This window comes from Microtus pennsylvanicus, chromosome 5, assembly GCF_037038515.1.
Source record: "Microtus pennsylvanicus isolate mMicPen1 chromosome 5, mMicPen1.hap1, whole genome shotgun sequence".
Classification (NCBI taxonomy): domain Eukaryota; kingdom Metazoa; phylum Chordata; class Mammalia; order Rodentia; family Cricetidae; genus Microtus; species Microtus pennsylvanicus.
In genome coordinates, this window is record NC_134583.1 from 94006930 (window position 1) to 94033311 (window position 26382).

At 41.0% G+C, this 26382-nt stretch overlaps 3 protein-coding genes across 3 annotated transcripts; all 3 read right to left on the reverse strand.

Annotated features, from left to right (window-relative positions):
* Positions 1-824: 824 nt before the first annotated feature.
* LOC142851095 (olfactory receptor 4D10-like) lies at positions 825-1766 on the reverse strand. The gene has a single exon (XM_075975004.1). The coding sequence runs from the start codon at positions 1764-1766 to the stop codon at positions 825-827; it is 942 nt and encodes a 313-aa protein (XP_075831119.1).
* Positions 1767-14423: 12657 nt separating this feature from the next.
* On the reverse strand, positions 14424-15365 carry LOC142851096 (olfactory receptor 4D9-like). The gene has a single exon (XM_075975005.1). It carries the CDS (start codon positions 15363-15365, stop codon positions 14424-14426), a length of 942 nt encoding a protein of 313 aa, XP_075831120.1.
* Positions 15366-25017: 9652 nt separating this feature from the next.
* On the reverse strand, positions 25018-25953 carry LOC142851097 (olfactory receptor 4D11-like). Its single transcript, XM_075975007.1, has one exon. It carries the CDS (start codon positions 25951-25953, stop codon positions 25018-25020), a length of 936 nt encoding a protein of 311 aa, XP_075831122.1.
* Between the last annotated feature and the right edge of the window lie 429 nt (positions 25954-26382).

A 26382-nucleotide genomic window follows, 5' to 3' on the forward strand; every position in this document is an offset into this window, starting at 1 on the left:
TTCCATGACCTGCAGAATAGTGTGTGCACTCTTTGACTGAGTAGAACATATAGTCTTTGATGTTTGATTGCAATACAGGGTAGACATCTGCCTACATATGATTCAAGCTTGGAACAATAAGTATTGAGAAGCCTTAACTTGCTTTGGGCTGTAACTGGGTTCTAACAGAGTTTTGCATCTGTCTTTTGATTGTAACACCATAAAGACGCACAGGGATACTCAGGAAGGGAGAACTGCAGCACACCCTGATGATCAATTCTGGTTCTCTTGGTTTCAGTGAAGAAATGTCTGTTCAAAAACTGAAGTTCATACACTAAAATTCCATGAAATTTTGATTTTAGTGTGTCTAAATAAAGCTTCATTGGCACACAAACACATAGTTAGATTTAAGCAACTGAAACTATATTGGTGTTTTGGCACACATCTGCAGTTTTAGCACTTGGTAGCAAGTACAAGAGGTTTACTGTGTCTGGGGATACCCTGGGTTACATAGTGAGTGTTGAGCTAGACTAACCAACATAATGAGATCCTATGTGAAAACATAAAACCAAAGGAAAAAATGAATGCTCAAGAGTTTAATTGACTTTGGAATCATATTCAACGTTTGTTTATATCCTTCAATCCCACAGATTTTAGCAAGATTTACTCACAGTCTCAGTGGTTTAGGCATGGATTCCAAACAGTGAAAATGTAAATGAGAATTAGACAGATCAACTTGATAATTTCTTTTGGTGTCTTAATATATCAGAACAAGACAAACAAGAAGGCATAATAGAAAATAGTTTATTTATATTAGAAACATTTAGGGTGGCAACAAGCAGAAGTTACTTCTCTATTCCATCAGAAGGTCCAAGTCTTTTCCTGAGTCTCCTCATGGCTGACTTCATCTCCTGGTTCCTCAGAGTGTAGATCAAGGGGTTGAGCAGAGGGGAGATGACCGTGAAGGTGACAGAGATGGCTTTGTCTGTGGGGAGGGCAGTGAATGGCCGGGCATAGACATAGATGCAGGGCACAAAGTGCAGGGTGACCACAGTGATGTGGGAGGTGCAGGTGGAGATGGCTTTCTTCCGTCCCTCTCCTGAATGAGACCTTAGCAATGATAATATGACCATGTAGGACACCAGGAGCAAGAAGAACCAGAGTGTGGTGAGCATCCCATTATTGGAAATCATCAGCAGCTCCAGAACAAAGATGTCTGTGCAGGCAAGTTTGATGACCTGGGGGACATCACAGTAGAAAGTGTCAAGAACATTGGGTCCACAGAAAGGAAGTGTCAGCAAGAGAGAAATCTGCACGATGGAGTGGGTAAAGCCTCCCACCCATGAGGCCACTATTAACCCCATGCAACAGCCTCTGCTCATGATGGTCACATAATGGAGGGGCTTAGAGATGGCCACGTATCGATCTAGAGCCATCACTGACAGAGAAATCACATCCACTCCTCCAATAAGGTGGAAGAAGAACATCTGAGTGAGGCAGCCATTGAAGGAGATGCTCTTCCTGTCTGAGAGAAGGTCCACCAGGACCTTGGGTGCAGTGATGGAGGAAAAGCAGATGTCAGCAACAGACAAATTCCTGAGCAAGAAGTACATGGGGGTGTGAAGGCGTGGCTCACAGGTCACGGTGACCATGATGAGAAGGTTCCCCAGCAGAGTTGTCACATACACCGTGAGAAGGAAAAGGAACAGCAGCACGCTGACTTCAGGACTCTGGGTCAGGCCAAGGAAAATAAGTTCTTTGACCCTGGTGTAGTTTTCCATCTCCATCAAAACACCCTCTTTCTTTGCTTTTTTTGTTTTAAGTGTCAGGCTTTTTATCTTGACATCCTAAGCTTCTAAGATGGAATTCGTGAGCTCCTTTTTATGGCCATAGCACCTGGAATAGATTGTTGTCCATAATCTAATATTGCAGTTAACTTGATAATCAAATTACCACAGAAAATCATTCAATATATTTTTCTACAGTGAGCAACATTGGAAAAGAAAATTCATTAGTAGTGTCACTTAGAATATTTATAATAGAAAAAATTTACCATGGTTTATTTTGATGCTTTTGATATCAAACTTCCAATGGTCCAAGTAAATCTCTCTTTAAAATACAATCAATTTGTTTTGCTTTAATGAAATCTTTGTAATTCTTTTTGTCAGTTATTTTACTTGAGGGGCAAAGATTCTGGCTTTCCTATGAAAAAGTGGAAGGACCACCATCAAGTTAACTTTTCTTAAAAGGTAATTTGTTTTTATTATTATCAGTTGTATTCTACATTGTACAGGGAGACTACTGGATATGCACATATGGAGATTCTGGAATTCCTCTGAACGATTATTTGTTTTTCACTAAGCGTGGGGTTTATGTGCTTTGTGACAGGCAGCGCTGAACCCTCTGCCGTGAGAAACTGGAGCGGTAGTCTCACCCCCTTCTCATTCTGTCATTAACTAAGTGAGCGATGGAACTCTGACTGTGAACTGTTTGCTGTCAACAACATCAGTGTCAGTATTGGTTTGAGCAAGCAGGGAAGAGGAGGAACCTCTGTGTGTGTGTGTGTGTGTGTGTGTGCGCGTGTGGGGTGTGTGTGTGTGTGTGTGTGTGTGTGTTTGTCTGGTGTGTGGGTATGCGTGTGTGCATGATAGTGGGGGGAGACCGATGTGAGATGATGTGGGACTGAAACAGGATGAAGCTTCCTGGGTCTGAACACAGGTTTCCAATTTTAGCCTCTGTCAAAAACATAGAAATCAAGCTGGGTATGGTGCTGCTTGACTTTAATCCCAGCATTTTTGGAGGCAGAGGCAGGCGGATCTATGTTAGTTTGAGGCTACAGAGTGAGTTCCAGGATAGCCAAAGATACACAGAGAAACCCTGTCTCAAAACAAACAAACAAACAAACAAAAAACAACCATCACCACTACCACCTCCATCACCACCACCACCACCACCACCAATAAAACACCACGGGAATCAACTAGAAACCTACTCTCCCCTCCTCTGTTTCTGCTTCCTTTCTCCAGTGGGCATCATCAGCAGACTCATTTGTAAGTTTTGGGAAGAAACAGTCATGATGACCTCAAGAGTCCATTTATCTCGAGCCTCAGTTGTCTGGTGAATGGTTCTTTTATGTGTTCTTGAAGAAGCAGCTTTCACTTAGTCACAGTTGAGGAAGACGAGATGAAAAGAGACTATACTTCCACCAAAGTGCAGCAGTTGCATGTTGGGACTCAGCTTTAAATGTACTTATATCTAGCTCCAAAGCCATTCTGTTTACTGGAGCAATCACTCTTTGAGCATTCAATAAGTAGGAGTTACTTCTTCATCTCAATTTTAGTGTAAAGATACTAGAAAAACATTTCCTGACTGGCTATTTAATTGAAAAGTCAAGGAGTTTCCAGATAAACTTGGGTACCTCATAGACACTCCACTTTCTCACACATCTGCAGCACCCCTAAGACTGTGCACCAAAACCTGATATTCAAAATATAGAAGTTGACTCCCCCAGATTAGTTTTGATTGTATTTTTGACACTGAGTTTATTAGGAATTTCAAAAGCACACACCTAATGGATATACCCTTTAGTCTTGTCTCACACAGTTTTTGGGTCCTTTCAGGAGAGTTGGCACTTGACTTATGCCAGCCATGTCACATAAAGTGCAGCCCAGGTCTTATTCTGGCCATGTTCAGTCTGATGGAAATACAAATATTTAAGGGCATCGACAGCCATGGGGTCCAACCATTGGTGCCCCAATGTCATAGAATCACAGTAGGGCTCTATTTTGGGCTGTTATAGGAAACTTAAAACTTTAGCAGTGGAGATAAAAATTTGTCACTGTCTGGATGAATGGCAATACCACAGGCAGAGAAATAATGCCATTAACTGGTAAAATGTCACAGCTCCACAGAAAGCACCAAGAAAAGCAGTGCAGTGGATTGGTGGGCATGGAGAGTGTGGCGTGAAAGGAGACCTTTATTAGCCACATTTTTCCTTGCCTCATTACATCATCAATAAATATTTCATTATTGAATCCCATGGCTCTTAGGTGCTGTCACCTCAGTGAATGATTGATCTAAGCATACTATCTCTTGGGTATGCTTTTTTTGAAAGGAAGATTGTATAAGCTGGAGGAGATGCAATCAGAATGGAGACACATTGTTCTTTTTTTCCCAATTCAACACATGTATCTTTACATTCTTGTATTACAAAGTTATTTGAGAAAATCTGAAGAATTGCATTTATTGGAAAACACTTTTTGCATTGATTTTAGCATGTAGCAGCTACACATCAAACAATCGAAAAGCTCTCAACACTTGTCTAGTGCCTTGTCTCAGAACCCGGCTACCTTATGAATTCTTTTTTCCACACTAAGTCCCCTTCCGGTACTTGACACCTACCTTTGTCAGTGAGAAGATTGTCTTTGGTCTGAAATACATAATATTCCTGGAAAGTATTTAAAGTTAAACACAATGACAACATCTCTATTTCAATATGCATGCAACCCTAGCCAGCAGCTGAGTATCTTTACCTATTGCCTTTACCTTAGAAACTCAGATAAAATGATTTGATATTAGATCCGGGGTGCAGCAACTGTTGATATTAATCTTTGAAAGATGTGTCTGAAGGTAAAGCCCTTTGCATGATTGAATATCTTAGTGTTCTTGCTCCATTTGCCTTGACAGCAAACTCAAAGAGTCACATCTTCAAGGTTCTTCTGCTGTGTTCCTGTCTTATACTCAAGTCCCTCAGCCTCAGGCTTAATGTAAGCCTGGCAAAGGGAATATCATTGGACAAGAAAGCAGATGTAACTGACTACAGCTTTGACCACACAATTTTAAAGGGGTCATTAAAATGAAATCAAAACACATAGGTACACATATTCATGCATACCGACTTATGTTGGCTGGTGTTCAAAGGCTTTAGAGGCAATACAAGAAATCTCTTTGGTTTTTATCTTTAACATTTGCACTGGGCTCCTGTGTCATGTCCTGGTCCCTTAGTCTCAGGCTTATTATGAGAGCTAAGTATAGTTGAGCAAGCAAGTGGAAACCAACTGGCTAGTTCCACCGCTGCTGGCAGAGTTTCAGTGGGGATTATTAAATTGTTGTAATGCATGTGTAAACACCCATGTGTAAACAGAGACAATCATGGAAAAAGGCAATTATTCAAGCTACCAAGGCAGAAATTTATTCTAAAAATTAAAATTTATTCTGCCTACCAAGGCAAAAATTTATTCTAAAACTTAAGAAGCTCTTTGTTAAAACATTCCAGTTCATATGTCTAAAATAGTTCAGTGTCAACCCTGTCTTTAGAAGTATGAAATATTGTATATTTGAATGGCCATATTTCTTTTTTAAAATCATTTTTATGTGCATTGGTTTTTTGCTTGCATGTACATCTGTGTGAGGGTGCCTGACCCACTGGAACCGGAGTTATAGATGAGCTACATGAGCTACCACATGGGTGCTGGGAATTGAACCTGGGTGTTCTGGAAGAGCATCTATTGCTCTTAACCACTGAGCCATCTCTCTAGCCCCTAATTGCCCATATTTCTTTCATGGATACAGTCAACAAGTTAGAAAAACATGATAAGACCTCAAGCACTTTCATACCATTTAATTTTGTTATCAAGCAGAGAATAATATGACTCTTGAGTCTGGATGTCCACCTCTTCCGGGTGCCATTGAGGAGACTTAGAAAGGCATGCCTACCAACTCTTTCCCGTCATCATGCCATATAAACCAGCACTTTGGGGAGACCTAGACAGAACTAAGTTTGCAAGTGGCAACACAGACAGCAACTGTCCACACAATAGCACCTGCTTTGTATTAATGTACGGCTCCTCACAATTGGGTGGTAAGATACAGGGCCCTGGAACACAGTTGAGATGTGAATCTTTGGTTGTTCTTCCAAAGGCTGTGAAGTCAGCTTTCCCAGAGGGATCAAGGGTAAATAAATCCTTAGCCCTGCTTTTCCTGTTTCTGCTATCATGCGGCAACATAAATGAAAAGCAGCAGATACAAAGAGAAGATAAGGACCAATACAGGGTAGAGAAAAGTGTGACCTTGCAAAAAAGCATATTTTAGATAATCACTATTCCCACAAAGTATAGAAGACTTTTATTTACTTGTCTTATTGTTGTGTCAAAATCCCTAACAAAAGTAACTTGAAGAAGGAAGGATATTGTTGGAAAGTCATGGAAGTAAGGAATAAGCAAAAAATGTAAAATCTGGGGCTGGATAATAATAATAATAAATATAATAATAATAATAGCAGCAAACAATAGCATTATTCCTGGACCTACATTTGATTCCCAGAACCCACACAGAGGCTCATGACCATCTGTAACTTCAGCCCCTGAGGATCCAATGGCGTCTTCTCGCTTCTGTGGGCACACACATACAGATGTTGCACAGATGTAACAGGTAGGCAAACACTCATATACATTAAATAAATAAATACACAAACAAAATAAATTTCTGGGGCTACAGAGATGACTCAGTGTTTAAGAGCACATCTTAACTAATCTGGAGGATTTGAGTTCAATTCCTAGCATCCACATTAGTTAGCTCAGAACTACCTGAAAATGCAAGCTGCTGGGGATCTGACTCCTGTGGTTTCTGCAAGCACCTGCACTTATGGACACACACACACACACACACACACTATATGTATATAAAATTCAAAACAATAAAAATGGAATATTCATCTAGAGGATAATTGTTTTTTGGCCTTGGGTGACTAAGATTGACTTTTAATACATATAACTGATAATGAGAATATTGGTGGTCCATTGTCATGGGTATTTTACCTATTTTTTTATGGTGGTTGTAGCTATTCTGGTTTTATATTATCATATTACCTTTTAAAAATAATTTATTTTCTTTTATTTTATGTGCATTGGTGTTTTGCCTGCTTATATGTCTCTGTGAGGATGCCAGATCCCCTGGAATTGGAGTTACAGACAGTTATAAACTGTCATGTGGGTGCTGGGAATTGAACCCTGGTCTTCTGGAAGAACAGTCAGTGCTCTTAACTGCTGAGCCATCTCTCCAGCCCCATCATATCATCTTTTTAAACTTAAATTTTGTCTTACTTTATTTACTTGAGACAGGGTCTGATTATGTAGCCCTGACTGCCGTGGAATGTGCTATGTAATTCCGCTGGCCTGGAGCTCATAGAGATCTGACCGCTTCTCCCTCCAGAGCATGTGATTAAAAATGCACATCATTGTGTCTGACTGTTCTTGTTTTTTTCATTAAGAATAGTATTTGATAATTTAATAATGCACATAACATTACATTTATGAGAATCCATTCCCTCTTATCTCCCTTCCACCTTAGTCAACTACACTATAAATTCCATTTTCCACATTTGTGCCTTTTGTTTCGTGACCTATTAAGTTTAACCTGGGTCATTTGCATGATCGTCAGTGTCAAGTATCTATCAGAGCCTGGTGGACTCACCAGGGTGCACATAAACAAAGACAGTGACTTCCTCTCCTTCTACCACCCATGAGACTCAATAGTTTCCTAGGGAGGGGTAATGTTCCATGATTCCCCACCACACCCACCCCAGTTTATGACTGGCTGTTGGCAGGACCAATAATGTTCTAGACTAGTGCAAGGAATAGCAGTTGCTGCCATTGCCTTATGATTGAAATTGTTGTGCCTTACCTAGAAGGCAGCATTTTTTTCAGCTTTTCTTCCCCTCATTTGCTTTTATCTTCTTTCTGCTCCCTCCCTCTTCTGTGATGCTCCCTTAACTTTAAAGGGTGGTATAAATGACCCATTTAAAGCTGAGACTTCACCTGCCACTCATTCTCAGCACCTTGAGAAGCCATGAATCTCTGCTCCTTACTGCTCTCTGGAAATAGATTCTTCTCTGATCATGATTAGATGAGCAGTTGTCTATGGATATAAACAAAAATATTTAGAAGGGAGTTTAACATGTCAAATCAGCAAAGCATTAGTAGTATTTCTACTCCCAGGGCCTATGATTACCTACACTTGGGTTTTGACCAGGTTTGCAATACCATGTAGGAATTCCTCCTTGTTCAAACCAGGAGAGGTTAATTACTTTGGCAACAGCCTCGCCACTATTGTATGAGCGGGCACGTCTTGATTGGCAAGCTAGTGTTTTAGGTTGCGGGCTTCAATGTTGTATAAGACTGTTAAGTTTGCTCCTCTAGAAGCATCCACATCACTTTCTTGTATCATTGCAGGGAATGATCTTGTAGTTCAATTCCAGATTGATTTCACTGTGTCCTACGATCTTGGTGCATGCTGTATGCAGCAAAAGGATCATACCATGTAGTCATGGTGGGTAAACAAGGGGAATGTTAATGTCCTGTGTTGTTTTGGGAGCCTCTGAAGCTGTCCTAGCTTAACTCAAGGGGAGATACTCTGCAGCTGGAACTGGGATATTCACTTCGTCACTCATGGCTTCTGGAATTGGCAGTATTTACCCATGTAGGGTCCCTCTGTTCAAACTTAAAATGTGTTTTGAAAATTAGGTTATAGACTTACAGGTATCATTATATTCTCTTGTATATTTAGTTTGGTTTCTATCCACCTTACCTTTTCCTTCATCCATCTTATCTTCTTCCCTGTTGAAAGGAGGCCGCTTGTTGGTTCCTGACTGCTCAGACCTGAAATAATCACACAGAAACTATATTATTTAAATCACTGCTTGGCCCATTAACTCTAGCTTCTTATTGGCTAACTCTTACAATTTAACCCATTTCTAGTAATCTGTGTTTCACCATGAGGCTGTGGCTTACCAGCTAAAGTTCTGGTGTCTGTCTCCAGTGGGGCTACATGGCTTCTCCCTGACTCTGCCTTCTTCCTCCCAGCATTCAGTTTAGTTTTCACCACCTACCTCTATTCCCTGCACAGGCCCAAGACAGTTTATTAACAAATGGTATTCACAGAATACAGGGAGGATCCCACATCACTTCCCTATTTAAGCCTCATTAGCCCAGGATGCCCCTTCTAATTTCATTTCTACCATATATCTTTCTTTAGGATGCTTTCTCTCCATTTCCTCAAACTGGATCTTTTGTGGTCTGTAGAAACATTTCAAATTAAACACGAAGATAAATTAAAATACACATATAAAAGAGTAAGAGAATGTAATCTTTGTCTCTCTGGGTCTGGGTTATTTCACTAAGTGTCACATTTTCCAGTCATCTCCATTTCTCTGAACATTACATTATTTCTTCATGGTTGGATAAAATTCCAGGGTGTAAATGTGCCACATTTTTATTATCTGTTCATCATTTAGTGGGCATCTAGGTTGAGTCCATTTCCTAGCTAGAGGGAAGTAAAGAACATGGATGTGCAGGTGTCTCTATTGTAGGGCAGAGAGTATGTGTCTGGGAGTGGTACAGCTGGGTCAGATGGCAGATCTATGTCTAGCTTTTTGATGGATCTCCACACTGATTTCCAGAGTGATGGTACCAGTTTACACTTCTACCAGCAGTTAGTAAGGACTTCCCTACTTTGTTTCAGTAGTTGTCACTTGATATCTTTTTTCTTTTCGTTTTTTAAAAAACTTCTTATTGATTCTTTATGAATTTCACATCATGCACCCCAATCCCACCCATCTCCCCGTTCCTCTGTATCTGCCCTCCACCCAACTCCCCCAACAAACAAATGAAATCTCGCTATGGTACTTGCAGTGTGTCACACAGTACACTCCTTTGCCCATATAGCTTTCCTTGCAAATGTTCATTGCAAAGAGTCATTGGTCTGGTTCAAGACCTCTGGTTTCTGCTACACTATCAATATTGGATCCTTTCTGGGACTCTCCTTTTGATATCCTGTTGATGCCCTGTGTCATGGAGATCCTGCAGTTTTGGTTCTTCAGGGCTGGCCCCTTCACATGCTCTAGCAATTCTTAGATGGGGTAGATGGTAGCTGACTTGGTCAGCCTGCCTGTGCCAGCTCCACTCGGGCCAGCTCTCCTGCTTTGCCCGGGTCAAAGGCAGAGCCAGCACTTGAGTGCTGCAGCGGGCGAGGGGTGGGACCATCTCTCCCACTTTCAGGCAACCTCCGATCTATGTATAGCTAGTAAGGTTTCTTTCCCATCATGTACGCGGCCTCTTCACTCAGTTGCCATTTCTTTTGCTTTACAAAAGTTTTTTTTAATGTAAAAAATTTCAATGTATTAAGTGCTTTTTGTATTTCTTAAGTAACCAGAGTCTTATTAGAAAGTCTTTGCCCCTTTATTTCTGTTTTATTAATTTCAGTGCTCAGTTTGAGTATTTCCTGCTATCTGGAAAGGGCATTTCATGGTCAGGTGAAGGCCTGGCACAAGGGAATCTCCCAGGAATCTACAAGAAAGATTCCAGCTTAGACTCCTAGCAATAGCAGATATGTAGCCTGAACTGGCAATCTCTTGTGACCAGACTGGTCCCTAGCCGACAGTCATCAGAGAGGAGTCATCTAGCAACTGATGGTAACAGTTGCAGTTCCCACAGCCAAACAGTTTGGGGAATCATGCAGAAGAGGAGGAGAAAGGATTGTAGGAGCCAGAAGGGTAAAGGACACAAGAAAACTCACAGAATCAGCTGACCTGGGCCCATCTGAGTTCACAGAGACTGAACCGAAAACCAGGAAGCCTGCATGGGACTAACCTAGGCCCTCTGCATATATATTACAGCTGTGTAGCATGGTCCTCTTGTGGGACTTCTAACAGGGAAAGCAGGACTATCTCAGACTCTTTTGCTGGCTAGTGGGACCCTACTCCTCATACGGGGTTGCCTTGCCCATCCTTAATACCAGGGGAGGTGCTTAGTCTTACTACAACTTGGTGTGCCATGCTTTGCTGATATCCATGGGAGTCTTACCCTTTGCCAAACAGAAATGGAGGAATGGATTGGGGATGGGAACAGAGAGAGAACTGGGGGAGGGACTGGGAGGAGAGAAGGGAGGACAAACTGCGGCCAAATAAATAGTAAATAAAGCTGTTTAAAAGTAAAGAAAGTCTTTACCTATGCCTCTATCTTCTTTTTTAAAACCTAGAAGCATTTTTATCTAGAAGTTTCATTAATTTTTTGGTAGGGAAAGATCTTATGTATAACCTACTTTATTTAATTGATAATATTTAATTCTTTCTTTTGTTTTTGTTGGAAATATAATTCATCTGTTTATTTATTTTACATCCCAGTCACAGTTTTTCCTCCCTCCTCTCCTCCTAGTCCCAGCCCCTCAACTTCCCTATGCCCCCCCCCATTCATTCCTCCTACATTTCTGTTCAGGAAGGGGCAGTCCTCCCACGGATATCAATAAAACATGGCATATCAAGTTGTAGTAAGGATAAGCACCTCCCCATGCGAGACGAGGCAAGGTGACCCAATATGAATAGTGGGGTCCCAAAACCTGGTAAAAGAGCCGAAGACAGTTCATGCTCCCACCTTTAGGAATCCCACAAGAAGATTAAGCGACACAGCTGTAACATCTATGCAGAGGGCCTAGGTCAGTCCCAAGCAGGCTCCCTGATTGTTGGTTCAGACTCTGTGAGCTCCTATGAGCCTAGTTTATTAGAGTCTGAGGGTGGAAATATAATTCTTTGTTGATTGATATTTCCTGTTAGCAATCTGATTGTTTTCATTTTGTATTCTAATCAATTTCTGATGAGAATTCAGCTCTTAAAGTGATTGAATATCCCAAGTCATTTCTACTTGGGTATTTTCAGTATTGCCTTTTGGACAGTTTTATTAAGTGTAGTTTTGTTTGTTTGTTATTTAGTTTGCATAACTTCTTGAAGATATATCTATATCTATATAAAGTTGGGAATTTCAGTCCATTGCTTATTTAAATATCCTTTTTTTCTTTCTCCTGTTAACTTTTTGTTACTTTTTTTGACTCTTGTTTTGCATAGGTTGCTTTGCTTCACGGTATCTCACACTGTCTATGACTCTCCTCATTTCTCTTTACTCATCTCTTTGTTTCTCAGATTGTACAATTCATGATTTATTATTGTGACATACAGCAAGTACTAAATAATAGTTGACTGAAGCAAAGCTCCGAAAGCTCAATCACCAGCTATGTCTCCAGGATGATCTACAGAGGCTTTCATCTCTGGTTTAGTACTTTACTTCACTGAATCTTTGAGTTTTATGCTCATATCTATTTGATTCTTTACAGGGTTAATGCTATTTCACTTTGGAATCATTGCTATCTTCTCAATGAGCTTCAGTCACGTTCTCAGGTTTGTACAGCTGAGAAGACGTGATGCTGCATGTATATCTGAGTGGTTCTGTGGCATTCTCCCTGACCAGCTCTGGGCCAACGAAAAAGCTGCACATCTTTAATCTAATAAACTAAGGCAATAAAGTAAGATCATTCTGGAACCTGCATGGTTAGGCTCTTCAGAGATATTATGGGGGTGTGCCTGTCAACTTCAGACTATATAATTTCAATGGGCTTACTTTCAAGTTTCTTGACTTTTCTTCTTTCTGCTTAGCCTTGCGATTGAATCCTCACAGGGAACACCTCATTTCAGTCTTCTGTTTTGATGTATTTTGTATTTGTATGATTCATCAGTTGTGGAAAATTCTTAGCTATTATCTCCTAAAACAGTATTTCTTCATCTTCTCATTTTCTTCAGAAACTCTCCTTATGCTTAGCATTTATTAGACTCATTCACTTCCTCCTCCATGTTCATTCAGCACCTTCCTGTGGGTTCTATCTCTGTCTATGTGTGATCCCTTTCGGTCCTCAGTTCATCAGAGCTTTCATTTCTAGATGCCTATTTTGTCCTTTTCACGCCTGTCTTCGCCGTTACTGTTCTACTGGTTCACATGCGTCCTAGTTCGCTTTTTGTTGCTGTGATAAAAACACTCTGACCAAAGGCAGCTTGGGGAGGAAAGGGCTGATTTGGTTTCTGTGTCTCAGTCACAGTCCATGGTTGAGGGAAGGCCGGGCGGGAATTGAAGGTAGGAACCTGGAGATGGACTGAAGCAGAGACCATGGAGGGTTGCTGGCTTGTCCTTCATGGTTTGCTCAGTTTGTCTTTCTAAACAACTCTGGTCCATCTGCTCAGATGTTGCAGGGCCACAGTGGGCTGGGCACGCCCACATCCATCATTGATTGTCAGTCCTCAGCAAGCATTGTCTCAGCCAGCATCTTCTCTTTCCAGATGATTCTAGCTTGTGTCAAGCTGATGAAAAGTAATCATAACGGCATTTTACAAAAATTCTTTAATTTTTCCCTCTAAAATTTATGTTTATGTTATTTAATTCATTATTCTAGTGCTTAAAGTCTTTGGTAGTAAAATTTATTCTGACCTGAACAGCAGTGTTTGATATTAGTTAATATGAATCCTTGCATAGTGTGCATATATACTGTCTTATCTGATGGGAGTACTCTCAGTATCTTCCTGTGGAAATAATGAAGTATTGGCTTTTCAGCTGCTTCCCATGGGGAAACAATGCAATGTCAATATATACAGTGTTAATGTATTTCTAAGTATAAGAAATACTAAGTTCCAAAGCCTGCTTCTGATAAATTAAATATTATTTATTTAATATTTATAATTAATAATATTTAACATATTAAATATTAAACCGGGGATGTGATCCTGTATTATTAACAGTCATGATAATCACTATTATTAACTATTAGATGCATTTCACTGAATTTTTTACCCCAGTCTTCCCTGATACAATGATACAGAAGGAAGGAGGAAATGCATTTTGCCCTTCTGTATATAACTACACTGAGTTCAGGCATCCAGGGCTTTTCGTATTTGCTAACAGTATAGGCTGATTGGAACTTAGAATGTTTCTACAAACACTACAAATACTATTTGACTGCATTGTAATTATACTATTGTGTGCATGGATTTTAGCAATGTTTTTATTTTAATTCTAATTATTGATTAAGACACATGAAACCTGATTGAATGTAAAATCACAGCACTTTCTGACCCAGTCATTTCTATTTCATTGGTTTCCATGAATATGTGTCTGTTCTATCAAGTTAAGTTGGGTAGTGGTGGTGCGTGCCTTTAAGTCCAGCACTCGGAGGCAGAGACAGGTATATCTCTGAGTTCTGAGTTGGAGACAGGAAGATTTCAGGGTATTTGAGGCTAGTTGGGCTACATAAAGAGTTCTGGAGCAAACAGGACTGCTGAATTAAACTTGTCTTAGGAAAAAAAAAACAAAATCCAAAGCAAAACCTTAAAGTGTTATTGTAGTGTGCAATGATCTTTTCTATGTATCTGTTTCTCCATAATTCACAGATTCCATTGAGATTTAATTGGTGATTCTATGAGACCATACTTGGCACACTGAAAATATACAGAAGAATTAGAACTGTTAGTTTGAGGTCTTTTGGATTGTTGAAGGCCACTGTGAGAAGAGAAATGATAAGTATAAAGAATAAATTTTATTTTACATACAAATGTTTTCAAATATGGTGACAGGAAGGAGCTATTGGTCTTCTCTATTAGAAGGTCCAAGTCTTTTCCTAAGTCTCCTCATGGCTGACTTCATCTCCTGGTTCCTCAGAGTGTAGATCAAAGGGTTGAGCAAAGGGGAGATGACTGTGAAGGTGACAGAGATGGCTTTATCTGTAGGGAGGGCAGTGAACGGCCGGGCATAGACATAGATGCAGGGCACAAAGTGCAGGGTGACCACAGTGATGTGGGAGGTGCAGGTGGAGATGGCTTTCTTCCGTCCCTCTCCTGAATGAGACCGAAGCATCATCAGAATGACTGTGTATGATATCACCAACAACATAAACCACAGAGTAGCAACCAGGCCATTGTTGGAAATCATCAGCAGCTCCAGAACAAAGATGTCTGTGCAGGCAAGTTTGATGACCTGGGGGACATCACAGTAGAAAGTGTCAAGAACATTGGGTCCACAGAATGGAAGTGTCAGCAAAAGAGAAATCTGCGCGATGGAGTGGATAAAGCCTCCCACCCATGAGGCCACTATTAACCCAATGCAACGGCCTCTGCTCATGATGGTCACATAATGGAGGGGCTTAGAGATGGCCACGTATCGATCTAGAGCCATCACTGACAGAGAAAACACATCCACTCCTCCAATAAGGTGGAAGAAGAACATCTGAGTGAGGCAGCCATTGAAGGAGATGCTCTTCCTGTCTGAGAGAAGGTCCACCAGGACCTTGGGTGCAGTGATGGAGGAAAAGCAGATGTCGGCAACAGACAAATTCCTAAGCAAGAAGTACATGGGGGTGTGAAGGCGCGGTTCACAGGTCACGGTGACCATGATGAGAAGGTTCCCCAGCAGAGTTGTCACATACACCATGAGAAGGAAAAGGAACAGCAGCACGCTGACTTCAGGACTCTGGGTCAGACCAAGGAAAATAAGTTCTTTGACCCTGGTGTAGTTTTCCATCTCCATTAAATCAGTGTCTTTCTGAACTGTTTTATTTCAAGCCTCTGCGTGTTTATCTTGCTTTAGTAAGATTCTAGGATGAAATTGAGTTCTGCTTTTTCATAGTGCTTAAAGTGATCAAGTCTTCTGCATTTTAAATATTGTAATCAGTTTCATAATCAAATGAAATTACCATCCACAAAAGAGTTATTATTTCCCTACAGAACAATGTTAGGAAAGAAAATATATTAAGTATTGACACCTAAGCATCATCTTCTAAAAAGAAAACATTACTGAGGTACAGTTTAATGCTTTATCAGGGGTTCTCTGCTTTAATAAATTTTATTCATGTTTCTTGGTCAGTTATCTTACTATGGTGGTTGCAAGTTGACTTTTTAAGAACATAGTGCCATATTCAGGTTCCTGTGTTTGTTCCCATTGTGTTGACACTGTTATTAATTTTCTACATTATACAGATCACATTTGGACAAAGGACATGTGGAAGTTTTGGATATCTGAAACACAATTTTTTTCCCTAAAAGGAGAGCCATACTTATAGAGAGGGAGGTAGTTTGAACACTGTATTAGGACAGTGTAGCACTGAATTTACTCCTTCATATTCTGCCACTGATTAGCTGGGTGGTGGGGGTTCTGAATTATCTACTGTGGATTCTATGGACAATACTGATCTGAGCAATCAGGGAAAAGGAGGAAGCTGGGTCAAGGGGGACTCACATGGAAGGCCAGAGGATTAAAGAAGGATGTAGCTTCCTGTGACTTATTGTGGGTTCCCAATTTCAGCCTTTGCCAAAGGAAAGGCACCGACTGCAGATCTGTTTCCCTCTCCTGTTGTGGTCCTCATTCTCCTCTCCTGTCTAAATCATCATCATCATATCCATTTGTAGATTGCTGAGGAAGAGCCACTGTGGAGTTAGGGTTTTTGGACAATCTTCTCATCTCAAAGTTGGAGGTATCCTGTGAAGGGCTCACTTGTGTATTCCTATGAAGAAGGGGATTTTAATTATTTCTAGTAGTTGAAGAAAGGTGAACTATTTCCCCCAAACTCAATGCACTGCTACATTGTTAAAGTACAATTCAGTATGATTATGTTTGTTTCCAAAGCCATTTGTACAACAGCAATTGTACAAAAATTTAGCATGATTGTGTTATTTCTTCAAGTCAATTTTAGAGTTAAAGACAGTAGAAAAAAGTCTCAAATGAGTTACTTGTTTAAAGAATTGTAAAGTTTCCAGGTAAATCTGGAGTTAGCACAAAAACACCCTCATGTATTACAAATCTGTAGGAGGAGTTCCTGTAAGGCTGTAGAGCAGACCATGTTCAGAAAATGGAGCCAGACTCCCTTAAGTTAGATTCAGTTGCATTCCTCACACTGAATTGATTAGGAATTTCAGAGGTAAACATTTAGCCCTTTGGTTCTTTCTCACACATTTGTGGTGCTTACAGCACTGCGGGGGTTGGACTTACACTCACAATGCAGACACAAGTGCATCGAAGTTTTCCTCTGGAAAAATGTTCAGTCTGGTGGAAACACAGGTATTTAAGTCAATCCACAGCCATGGGAACCACAGCAGCGTTCTATCTAGGGCTGGTGTGGGAAGGGTTTCTAGAGGAGACAAAGATTGTCACAGTCTGGAAGAAAAACAAAGGTGGAAAACCAACAGCAGTCAGTGGTGAAGTACACAGCCACGCAGAGAACACAAAAAGCAGCGCAGTCCATCAGTGTGGGAGTGCACAGAGAAGGGACTTTTCTGGGAAGCAGACCATCCCTTCAGTCATCACCTCATTCAGACATATTTCATTCTCAGTTGCATTCCATGCTTCTTAGATATTGTTTGATAAACGAATGAGTGATTTAAGCCCATTACCTCCTATGTCTGTATTTCATGCAAGCTGGCTTGCATAATCAGGAGGATATAGAAACAGAATGGATGTGTATTGTCCCTCCCCTCCAACTTCAGGCTATATGGTTTTACATACTGTCTTACAGGGACATTTGAAAACATCTGGCTGAAGAATCTCATTTGACAGCAACTCCTTACATTGGTTTGAACATGCAGCAGCGACACAGTAAGCATTGAAAGACTCTCAACAAATTCTAAATGACTTATATATACGGCATCACAATTCTACATCCTTTTAAATACATTCGTACGACCAATACTTGACACCCACCTCTGTTGTGTTTGTCAGTGAGATGATCATCTTTGGCCTGAAATATGTGATATCCCTAGAAAATATTCAAAGTCAACCTTGTTAAACGTAGTCAATGACAGCATTTGGATTTCAACAACCCAACCTTACTGCTGGATAGCTAGCTACTAAACATCTTTACCTGTTATCTTTGATCCTAAAACTTCAAGTGGAAATCATATGCTATTTGGTGCAGCATTCAATAGCATTAATTTTTGAAAAAAAAATGTACTATTGAAGATTTCATTGTCCTTGCTCCATTTTCAGGAGAGGGATGGCAAACTCAAGGATTTGCCTATTTAAGGTTCTTGAACTTAGACAGTGTTTCTGTCTTATGCTCAAACCCCTTAACCTCAGGCTTAATGTAAGAATGACAAAGGGAATGTCATTGGGCAGGGAAGTAGCTGGAACTGGTTCTGGTTTTGATGATGTGGCTTCAATGGGACTCATTAAAATGCTATCAAAACTCGCATGCACATGCACACACACACATCGACACATTTTGGCTGGTGTCCGAATTCCTGAGAGGCCATAGAAGAGACTATTTGATTTGTATATTCAACATTTTGCCCTGGGATCATGTATTGTATCCTGATCCCTTAGTCTCAGGCCTATTATGAGAGTTAGAAAGAGGGTAACTGTCAGGCAAGGATGTGGAATTGAAGTGGCGAGTTTCACTGATGGTGATGAAATTTAAGTGGTAATTATTAAGTTGTTGTTGACAGATACACTGATATATAAAGAAACAGTGACCTGTTATGGAAAAAACCCACTACAATGTCTGTGTCCAGGTTGTCTAACGACAGGAGAGCAATCAAATCCATTCCCACATTTCCAGTTTATTCTGCTCTGATAAAGCATGCCAAAAACATTTCTAAAAACTTCTGGGCCCCTTTTCATCTTCCCAAAAGCATGAAAGATGTGCATTTGAATATGTATATCCTTGTAACATGAAAACAAGCTGTGAAGAACTTAGAAAGATTGGACCTCTAGTGGTCTCATAACTCTTCACATCAAGCAGAAAACAATAGAGGCTCCCGAACCTATTTGTTGCTATTTCTAGGGCCATGAACTCTGTTCCCTTACAGTGATCCAGGGTTAGACAAACATTCACTTTGACTTTTTAATTTCTTTTCCAGACATTTTTCTAGTGTAGTTAATGAAGAGCAACTGTTATGAAGAAAGGAGCAGGATCAATACAGGTAGAAGAGGCAAGGGTACCCTTGTCAAAATGATTAATGGTTTCACAAATGGAGCATAGTAAGACAGGAGAGGGGCCTTTGGGTCATGTAATACATCTTGTTGAAGAAGAATTTGAATAAACATGCCATTATATTTGTTATGTAAGAATAGCATTTGAAGATAAAAATAAAATTGGAACAAAGCCATGGCCACATAGTCGCCAGAACCATTTTCACCTGGGTGGCCATGCCTTCCTCCCAGACCCAAACTGCTGCCAAGGGCCATGTCTGGGTCTGTGGTCCAGCAGTAGCTGGGGTCTATGCTGATGTCTGTGACCAGTGTCCCCTCAGGAGGCCTTAGGAAGCATGTGAGATGAAATCAGAGGGCTATGCTGATCTGGCCCCACCCCTTCACCGCCCTGAGAAAACTGATGCTACCTGTCCCTGGCCACTAAAACCAGAGAATTGGCCCTTGCACTTGAAAGAGAGGGCCCCCACCTCTCACCAGAGGTGAAGATGAATCTTCCCTGAGGGCACGCATATAGGGGAGCTAACTTCACTCCTGCATTCGAGGTGGGTGGCTCCGGTGGTTCAATCTGACCCAACAGGGCCTTGGGTTGACCCACCCTAGAATCTACCCCATCAGGGTCCTGCTGAAGCTCGTGAAGGGACTGACTCTGTGGAGCAATACCCTCAAGATCTCCAAGACTCGGTGCAGCCACAGAATACGCCCAGAGGAACTCTAGTGAAGATCCAGTGAGCAAAACCACAGACCTTGAATCAGACAGGTTACTCATTGCAAAGAACATTCACCAGTCAAGCTCATGGGACAAAGAGGTATACTATATGACACACTGAAGCCTCCAATGCCATCAGCTTGGATGAAGAGGTGATGGAGAGTCAGAAAAGAAGGAGAAGCAGAGATTTTTCTGAGTGTGACTTTTGTTTTGTTTTCTTGAGTTTTTTTTTTTGTTCTTGCTTTTGTTTGCTTGCTTACTTTGCTTTGTTTTCTTTCGTGGGGGGCACAGCAGGGAGGAGGAGGGATATGGGGGGACCAGGAGGTGAACAGAATTGGGGTGCATACCGTAAAACTCCCAAAGATTCAATAAAGTTACAAAAAAACTGGAACAATAAATAAACAAATACGAAACAGGAACTACCATTCAACCAAATAGGAATCAGCAATTTTATAGGAACTCTGGAGTCTCTAGCCTATATTCAGCATGCAGAACACATACAATTTAGTGTTCATCCGATAGTGACATCACTGAAGCCTGGGGATATAGCTCATTTGGTAGAAGAATACTTCTCCAGCATCCATGATGCCCTGCGTTCAGTTTCAAATACTGCATACACTGGGTATTATGGTTCACACCTGTAATGCTAGCACTCCAGGGAGGAGACCAGGAGCTTACCGCCATCCTCCACAGCACTGCGAGACAGAGACTAGCCTGAGCTACAGGACGCCTAATCTGCTCAATATGTCGTTATTTCCTGTTTTCACACACCTGTAGGCACTAGGAATGAAATAGTTAGACAGACACATATCCCTTTAATCCTAGCACTTGGGAGGCAGAGGCAGGAGGATCTCTGTGAATTCAAGACCAGTCGGTTTTACATAGTGATAGGCAGGACTACATAGAGAGACCATCTCATAAAAAACAAAAAAAAAAAATAAATTGTGGAATTAACTTAGATGATAAGACATAAACAAAACAAACCAGAATTAAAAATAGAAAGCAACTTAGTAGTGACATATTCTTCCTTCTTAAAAAAACTTGCTTTTTATTTGTTCTTTGGGTCTTTCACATCATGCATCTCCATCCCATTCATTTCCTGTCACTTCGTATCTGCCCTCTGCCTTTGTAGCATGCCTCCCCCCCCAATATAATTTAAGAGAAAAAAGAAAAAAAAAGAAAAAAGGGGGGAAAGTCTCATTGTGGGGGCCTCGAAGCAGACCAACGAATGACTCTTTGCGATGAACACATGCGTTAGGAGCCATGCAGCCTAGTCTCCGCTACCTGTCTGATAGGGTTCCTTAGGGCAAAACACCTGTGGACATGGACTCTCACTTGGCATTATATTGCAGATTCTTTGGCCAGTTTTTAGTTTTACTTTGTCAGTCACACATGCAACAGCTGTAATTTTCCCCTGAAATTCTGTCCTTTCTCTAATATTTTCCCTAAGATTCACTGGTGGCTAATGTTTCTCAAATCTCTTATCTGGAATGACTAACTACAGCTCCTAATCCTGGGAACTTTTCTGACTCAATAGATACAGTTGGGTACATATGAGTAAACAACCCTTGGAACATTAACCACGCTCACAGTTCTGGAAAGGAGAGTAAGGCATGCGTACGCAGACCAGGAAAAAAGCCTCAGGAATGTGTGTAGTGCATTGATGTTGAGAGTAAGTTCCCTGTGCACCAAGCATATAGAAGCAATGATAGGATCTAGTATATTCTGATGGGAATAATGTAATATCAAATATGGGATGGAGAGATCCATCTTTACCATACACAGGCTTATGTTGATGAAAGAAGTATGGCATAGGGGGATGGGAAAAGAGTGCCTTATCAAAGTTTGCCTTTTACAGCGCCATTGAGACATGGAAACCTCTTGTACAAAAGGTAATTGTATAAAAACATATCTTGTAGACTTGAAAGGATTGTTTGGGGGTAGTTATATTTTGTTTGTAAGTCTAAAGATCAGAGTGCATAGTTAAGCCACTAGTTAGCCATAGAGGCTTGGCTGTGGTGGCACACACCTTTAATCCCAGCACTCGGAGACAGAGGCAGAAGGATCTCTGTGAGTTCAAGGCCACCCTTCTCTACATGAAACTGCTCCAGTCTAAAAGAGAAACAAAGTCTGGTGGTGGTGGCTCACCCCTTTAATTCCAGTACTTAGGAGTCACATGCCTTTAATCCCAGCACTAGGGAGGTGGAGACAGAAAGGGATACGGCTGGGCAGAAAGAGGAATACAAAGCTGGAGGAGACAGAAGTTCAGGTGCAGTCTGAGGATTGGCAGATGCAGTCTGAGGATTGCCCCTTTGATCTGAGCATTGATAAAGCGTTGGCTGGCTGCTCTGCTTCTCTGATATTCAGCATTAACCTGACTCTGACTCTGGGTTTTATTATTAATATCAATTAGAATTTGTGCAACATTTGGATTTGAATATAGTTGTCCTTAAAGCATTGTGCCCATGCCTATTACTGTTTAACTTTGTAATCACAAGGAGCTGCCAGCTCACATAAGTGCTGTAAGAGAAGGTGTGTCTGGCTTGGTATTTAGTTAAGTCTGCAAAAATGCTAAACTCTCTGTCTAGAATAAGGCTATGCAGGGGGTGGGAAAGCATAAAGGGGAACAATGAAGCCTTTCATTATGATTACAATGTATTTGGTGTAGGAGTTCCTTCTGTTTGTGTGTTCCTTTCATTGGTTAATGAATAATGAAACTGCCTTGGCCTAGTTGATGGTGCAGAACTTAGGTAGGCGGAGAAAACAGAATTGAATGCTGGGAGGAAGAAGGGAAAAGTGAGAGAAGCCATAGATCCTCCGCCTAAGATGGACACCGGTTAGAATCTCTGGTAAGCCATTGCTACATGGCGATACATAGATTAATGGAGATGGGTTAAACTAATATGTAAGAGTTAGCCAATAAGAAGTTAGAGCTAATGGCCAAGCAGTGTTTTAATTAATACAGTTTCTGTGTGGTTATTTTGGGTGTAAGCTAGCTGGGCGGCCGGGGCAAACAAGTGGCCCCACTCCTTGTAACATGTATTCCTTAAAATTTATTTCTTAAAGTCAAAAATAGGAGCCAATACTAAAACTGTTCATGTAAGCCTGGTAGAAAAAAATGCAGTTAAAATATAAATAAAGACAACTCAAGTTATTCAGGGCCACTTGAGCGCAATCTACTTGAGAGTCAGAATTGTCCCTGTGCCAAGACCCCTTCCCCACCTCAGAACCTGAGTCTGAGCTGAGGCTAGACCCCCACACACTTGCAAGTATTCTTTCTTTCTAAAGTATTTATTTTAAATTATGAATATGTGCACATGAGTGAGCGCAGGTGCCTATGGACCCTGGAACAGCATCATACTCATCTAGAGCTCAAGCTATAGGGATCTGTGAGCTTTCTAATGTTGGTGCTGAGAACAGAACTCAAGTCCTCTGCAAGAGTATCACTCATCCTTCACTGTGCCATCTTGTTAGCCCCAACACTAACTCTAAAAGGGGAGTGAAAGAGTGGCGAGCTTTACAAATATTTATTTACTTAATGACAGGTTGTGTGTGTGTGTGTGTGTGTGTGTGTGTGTATGTTTGTGTGCAAGTAAATATGAATGTTAGACCCCTTGGATTTCTCCCTCAACAACATAGGATGTGGAAAACAAACCCAGGTCTCTGCAGGTATAGCATGTGCTCTTTACCACTCAGCCATCTCTCCAGCTACGAGGATGAGGAATATTTGGAGGAGGGTGGTCACTCTGATGAAAATGGAATTAATATAGTGAAATTGTGGGGAGGCAGTCACAAAACAGTGAGGTAGACCCATTAGCTCATTAATAAAACAGTTTTCATTGGTTATATGGAAAGACATTGAGGAATATGTACAATGGAGATTGTTTTTATTGTCAACTTTAGGAATCAAATGGAGTACTTTGTACATCCTGGATAAATGCTATATGGCTGAGCTACACTCCTGTCCTAGAGTGTATTTTATGAGCCTCATTTAATTCTATTTAAGAACTGTAGAAGGAGCTGTGGGCCTCTTCCCACAGCCTGGCTTCAGACCGCCTGGCTAGCTTATGCCCCGAAATAACAACACACAAATTGTATTCATTTAAACACTGCCTGGCCCATTAGCTCTAGCTTCTTACTGGCTAATTCTTACATCTTGATTACCCATTTCTATTAAAGTGTGTAGTACCCCATGGTGCGCTTACCGGGAAGATTCTAGCCTACGTCCATCCTGGGTCGGAGCTTCATCGCATCTGCCCCAGAGAGGAGATCTATTGAGTCTGAGCTCACTTCCTCTTCCTCCCAGCATTCTGTTCTGTTTACTCCACCCACCTATGTTCTTAACCTATCAGGCCAAGCAGTTTCTTTATTAATTAACCAATGACCTTCCTCCACCAAAGAACAAGAAGCAAAGCATCACAGAAGGCAGGGAAGGAGCCCAGTTGCCCATCTAACAACCATGAGGCCCTGAGTTTAGGTTCTTAAATGCAGGTGTACTTTGCAAGTTCAGACTGTGCAATTTCAGTGACCATGTTTTCAAATTGTTTAATTCTTTCTTCTGCATGCTTAACTGTGCAATTGAGTTCTCACAGGGAATTTTTCATTTCAGCTCAGGTTTTGTATTCTGTTTTGATATATTTTGAATCCGGGCACCTGTGTAATTCATCAATTATGGACATTTCTCAATTGTTATCTCCTAATATGGTGTTTCTGCATTTTTACTATTTTCTTGAGAAATTCCTGTCATACTTAGCATCTATCACATTCGTCCACTTTCTTCTCCATGTCTCTTTTTTTAAAAATATTTATTTTATTTATTTATTATGTATACAATATTCTGTCTGTGTGTATGCCTGCAGGCCGGAAGAGGGCACCAGACCTCTTTATAGATGGTTGTGAGCCACCATGTGGTTGCCGGGAATTGAACTCAGGACCTCTGGAAGAGCAGGCAATGCTCTTAACCACTGAGCCATCTCTCCAGCCCCTTCTCCATGTCTCTTAATCACATCATTGATGTCTCTGTCCATGTGTGATCCCTTTTCAGTTTTCAGTTCATTATTATTTTCACTTTTAGATGTTTTGTTTTATTCTTTCTGCTTTCAGTATCACTTTAACCCAGACTTAAAAAAGCTATGCATAAGTTTTCACATTTATGTTATCTTTTATATCTTATTTTTCTAACACATAATTTCTTGCTAGTAAATCTTATATTTACCAGACTTGACTTTGTGGCACGATATTATCTGAGATAGCATGAATTCACATGTAGTCTTTGTATACATTTTTATTCATCTTGGGACTAGTCCCACATCTTCCTAAAGAAATATCAGTATGTTGGTTTCAGCTGCTCCGACAAAGAAACAATGCAACATGCAGTATTTATAGAGTATTATCTTCCAGCTCTCAAAAATAATAATTTCTAAAGCTTATCTGTCTTTGATGAATTAATATGGGTTGTGCATTATTATCAGTTATCAGTTATTGTGCATAGCCAAGTTCCAATGTTAAAAGAAAAAGAACTCAATTATATATCCACAATCAGTCATGGATCTATTCTACCTCAGAAAGTATGAGTCTTTTCTTGAGTCTCTTCATGGCTGTCTTCATCTCCTGGTTCCTCAGAGTGTAGATCATTGGGTTTAAGACAGGAACAATACTATTTAGGGTGACTGAGACAGCTCTGTCCATGGGGAGGGCCGTGAAAGGCCGGGCATAGACATAGATGCAGGGCACAAAGTGTAGGGTGACCACAGTGATGTGGGAGGTGCAGGTCGAGATGGCTTTTCTCTTCCCCTCCCCTGTGTGTGACCTTAGCATTGTCAAGATAACTGTGTAAGATACAAGGAGAAGAACAAACCATAGTGTAGTGATCATGCCATTGTTTGAGATCATCAGGAGTTCAAGATCGAAGGTGTCGGTGCAGGCAAGTTTGAGAACCTGTGGGACATCACAGTAGAAACCATCAATAATATTGGGTCCACAGAAGGGGAGTGGGAGCAATAGGTAAATCTGTACAATGGAGTGAACAAAGCCCCCCACCCATGAGGCCGTGATGAGGGCTGTGCACCGCCCCTTACTCATGATGGTCACATAGTGCAGGGGCTTGAAGATGGCCATGTAACGATCAAATGCCATCACAGAGAGAGAGAAAATGTCTGCCCCACCAAGCAGGTGGAAGAAAAAGATCTGAGTGAAGCAGCCATTGAAGGAAATGGTCTTTCTTCTTGAGAGAAGGTCTACTAGGACCTTTGGAACAGTGATGGAGGAAAAACAGATGTCTAAGACAGAGAGGTTGCGGAGCAGGAAGTACATAGGGGTGTGGAGACGGGACTCCCAGGTCACAGTGACCATGATGGTGACGTTCGCTAACACAGTTGTTATATAAACCATAGATAAAAAGAAAAATAAGAGTAAGCTCAGTTCTTGAGATTGGGTAAGGCCACAAAAAATAAATTCAGTCACCTTGGTGTGGTTTCTCAGTGCCATTGAACGACATTTCTTCCTCTGTATGCACCTATGGAGGAAATGCTAGTATTACTAAATCTTGTATGCACCTTTGGAGGAAATGCTAGGATTACTGAATCCTGTATCCACCTTTGGAGAAAATGCTAGGATTACTGAATCCTGCATGCACCTTTGGAGAAAATGCTAGGATTTCTGAATCAGTAAAGTTTACATCCTGGAGCGACAGAACATGCACAGATGTGTACTTTGTCACTGTTGAATGTTCTTGCTGTTGCCTGGAAAAATCACTCTGTTGTAATAGGAGTGGCGGGGTTGCGTCCCCAGCACCCCGGCCGCCTGGCTAGCTTATGCCCAAAATAATAACACACAAACTGTATTCATTTAAACACTGCCTAGCCCATTAGTTTCAGCCTCTTAACCCATTTCTAATAATCTATGTAGCACCACGAG